The sequence below is a fragment of the Triticum dicoccoides genome, chromosome 4B (assembly GCF_002162155.2).
Source record: "Triticum dicoccoides isolate Atlit2015 ecotype Zavitan chromosome 4B, WEW_v2.0, whole genome shotgun sequence".
Lineage (NCBI taxonomy): Eukaryota > Viridiplantae > Streptophyta > Magnoliopsida > Poales > Poaceae > Triticum > Triticum dicoccoides.
In genome coordinates, this window is record NC_041387.1 from 102,604,490 (window position 1) to 102,608,231 (window position 3,742).

Sequence of the window (3,742 nt, forward strand, 5' to 3'; positions counted from 1 at the left end):
ATGTCAAACTCAATATAAATCACAATGTGTGTATTTTGTATCTATACAACACAGGGTTCGCCTGGATTTTCCGGCACATTGAATATCCAGCGAACATCGGATTTTCGGATATGACAAATGGAATATTTTTCATGGTAAACTATGTTAGATGAGGATGGAAATTTAGTTGATGAACATAGCAAATCTGTATCAGTTCATTTTAATTATTCTTTTGTCAGAAAATTGCCGTGCTCGTCAACTAAATTTGTCATATTCACGTCAATATAAATTGCGAGGAAAAACGTTCAATTTGCCATGCCTAAAACTCTGATGACATATTGTTAACATTTCTGAAAAAAGAATCTCTCTCTTTCTAGCCAATAATAAATAAACAAAATAAAAAACAAGAGGGAGATAAATGAGTAACCGGGCAGAAGGTTCGACGGAGGCATGGAGCGCGTTCTTCTTCTGCCCACTATAAATACCCCTCGCCGTCCGCGTTTCCGCTTCCAACCAAAAAATTAGCGCGACAGCTGTTCACACTGCTGACTGCTCCACCCTCGAGCGATCCGTCCGTCCGCCGCCACCTTCCTTCACCCCCTCCCGCCATGGCGGCCGCCAGGTGGTCCCCGGCCGCCTTCCTCGCACTCCTCCTCCTCCTGCTCCCGTTCGCGCCCAGCCCAGCACGCGCGGCGACGCCGGGGAAGTCCCCGTCGTCCTCGTCCACCGCCGTGTTCCAGCTCCAGGGTGCCGTCTATCCCATCGGGTACGCGGTCTCCTCGCCCCTGCCCTGATCAGATTGGGTTCGTTCTTAGGATATCCCCCGGTTCTGTTCTGTGCAAGCAGATATGCAGATCTTTGGGGTTTATTCGCAGCTTTTGTTGGTTGGTTGGTTTCTGACGAATGCAGAGTCGTAGATCGTCGTCTGCGTAGCTCTGCGGGCGTTGATGTTAATCCCGTCCAAGTAGCCGGCACAAAGTCCAAGAATCCTCTTGACTTTTGCTCCATGAACTGCCTTTTGTCCGTCTGCCTATTTATTTATTTACTTTTTGTTCTGAAGATAGGGATCCACTGAACTGTTTTCAGTTTGCATCCTCTGTTTATTTTCTCAGTTCTTTCAGGATTTGTTTGTTCACAAATTTTCGGTGCCGTTTCTGCAGGCATTATCATGTCACCATGAACATTGGGGACCCGGCCAAGCCTTACTTCCTGGACGTGGACACCGGCAGCGATCTCAGCTGGCTGCAGTGCGACGCCCCCTGCCAAAGTTGCAACAAGGTGCATTACGCCCCAATGTTATATCTTACAAAATTACTTGAATTGCACGGAGAATTCAACTCCAGTATTCAAGTTCATAGCTTTCTTTCTGCCACCAGATTAGTCCAAGAATTGATCTCTCTTCTGTGTTAAAAGTAGCATGTACCAACTTCGACTTACATTTCCAGTTTAAGATTGTGATCTTTTCCGTCAAAACATAATAATAATAATATTGTGATATTTTCTTGCTTGGTTTGCATCAACGTCACTGATTATCCTAATCCACTACTGGCTTAATTCTAGTTCCAGATTTGGTGTGAAATGCAGGCCTTGGTTTTTTTCCTTTCCCCAGGGTTTTTTGATTGATTTTCTTCCTGGTTGTTGTTGTAGGTGCCACACCCATGGTACAAGCCAACAAAGAACAAGATTGTTCCCTGTGCAGCTTCGCTCTGCACTAGTTTGAGCCCTAACAAGAAATGCGCCGTGCCACAGCAATGTGATTACCAGATCAAGTACACGGACAAGGCAACTTCACTCGGCGTGCTCATCGCTGACAACTTCACACTGTCCCTGAGGAATTCATCCACTGTCCGTGTCAACCTCACCTTTGGGTACTAATATATGCCCATTTATGTTACATTGCCTTGGTAGTGGTGTTTTAGTTCCGTTCTTGATGTTTAATTGCTTCTCTTTTTGTGCAGCTGTGGATATGATCAGCAAGTGGGAAAGAATGGCGCAGTGCAGGCGGCGACAGACGGCTTGCTTGCGCTTGGGAAAGGATCAGTTAGCCTGCTCTCGCAGCTCAAGCAGCAAGGGGTTACCAAGAATGTTCTTGGCCATTGCTTCAGCACGAATGGAGGAGGCTTCCTCTTCTTCGGAGATGATATCGTACCCACCTCGCGTGTAACTTGGGTTCCCATGGCTCGTACCACATCTGGGTAAGGATGCATTATTCTTAACATTTTGAAAAAAAAATGTGTTGCCAATTGCAAATCTTGGATTTATTTTTAGTCTAAGAATTAGGCTACGTTGGTGTTTGGTTGATTTCTTGATCACCAGTGACATGGCATGGACCTAATGAAATGGCCCTATTATTGAAACAACATGACAACGTAAAAATTAATAAATTTTGAAGCTATCTCATCTTCTTGCGCTTTGCAGCTACAGGAGGGTAAAAAATTCATCAACTTCACATGACAACTCAGTGATAATGCTCCTGTACAGTTGATTGCAACCCTGTTGAATGTTTTCAGTCTATCATCAAGCAGTGTAGTTCATATTAATGTCAATAAACTACAATAATAATTCAGAAAAAGGGTAAAAACTTTAGCATCTTAAAAAGTGTTAACTCAGACTCTCTTTTTTGCTGGGAACTCAGACTCTGTTTACCACCTGAACTGAATGCCTGTATGTAGGATTTACATTCCGTGTCAACAGAAAGTTTTGTAAATTGTATAAGGTTTCAGTAAGACCTTTTGGCTTCACACGTTATGCAATATTTTATTTTCAGGAATTACTACTCACCTGGCTCAGGAACACTGTACTTCGACCGACGCCCACTACGGGTGAAGCCAATGGAGGTGGTATTTGACAGCGGTAGTACCTATACCTACTTTGCCGCCCAGCCATACCAAGCAACTGTTTCTGCGGTAGATTTCAAACACAGTTCATTTTAACTGCCATGAATTTGAAGAAAGAAACAGTTAATCAATCGGATACTTGTCTTGTAGCTCAGAGCTGGTCTCAGCAAGTCACTTAAAGAAGTCTCAGACGTCAGTCTGCCTCTTTGCTGGAAAGGGCAGAAGGTATTCAAATCTGTGTCAGAGGTCAAGAACGATTTCAAGTCACTATTCTTGAGCTTTGGCAAGAATTCTGTCATGGAGATTCCTCCGGAAAACTACCTCATTGTCACTGTAAGCGTTTGATAACCCAACTTACAGTAATTTTTACCAAACATTTTACTGAAAATATGAAAGCTAAAATGTTCTCATCTTTTTTGTGCCAGAAATATGGGAATGTGTGCTTAGGCATCCTTGATGGTACGGCTGCTAAACAGACATTCAACATAATCGGAGGTATAAATTCATACACACAGTACCCAGTTTCTAAAATTAGGATATCTGGGATCTTGTAATAATTGCAGTTGATCTTCTGTTCTGTAGACATCACAATGCAGGATCAGATGATAATTTATGACAATGAGAAAGGGCAGCTTGGATGGATCCGTGGGTCATGCAGTAGAAGCTCTAAGTCTATTATGTCTAACTTTCCATGATCATTTATCAGATCTAAATCATTAACCTATCCGTTCAAACACTGGCTGCACCTCAAGCACTATAGGGTGCCATCCAAATAAAAGTACTGTATGTTGTAGTGTATTAACATGAGCCTGAGGAAAATGCGGCAGAAAGGAGAGGAGAAGAGCCATGCAGATGTAGGCAGATAAAGTTACTGATATGTATGCTCCTCCTGTTCATAATGAAATGGAGTCTATATTTTACCATCT

General features: G+C 43.1%; 1 protein-coding gene across 1 annotated transcript; it reads left to right on the forward strand.

Moving 5' to 3' along the window:
* The first annotated feature begins 510 nt into the window (after window positions 1–510).
* Window positions 511–3,742, forward strand: LOC119295281 (aspartic proteinase Asp1-like). Its single transcript, XM_037573680.1, has 8 exons — window positions 511–745; window positions 1,140–1,257; window positions 1,627–1,847; window positions 1,938–2,174; window positions 2,747–2,885; window positions 2,967–3,149; window positions 3,242–3,311; window positions 3,399–3,742. The coding sequence occupies exons 1-8, from the start codon at window positions 588–590 to the stop codon at window positions 3,509–3,511; spliced, it is 1,239 nt and encodes a 412-aa protein (XP_037429577.1). The 5' UTR covers window positions 511–587; the 3' UTR covers window positions 3,512–3,742.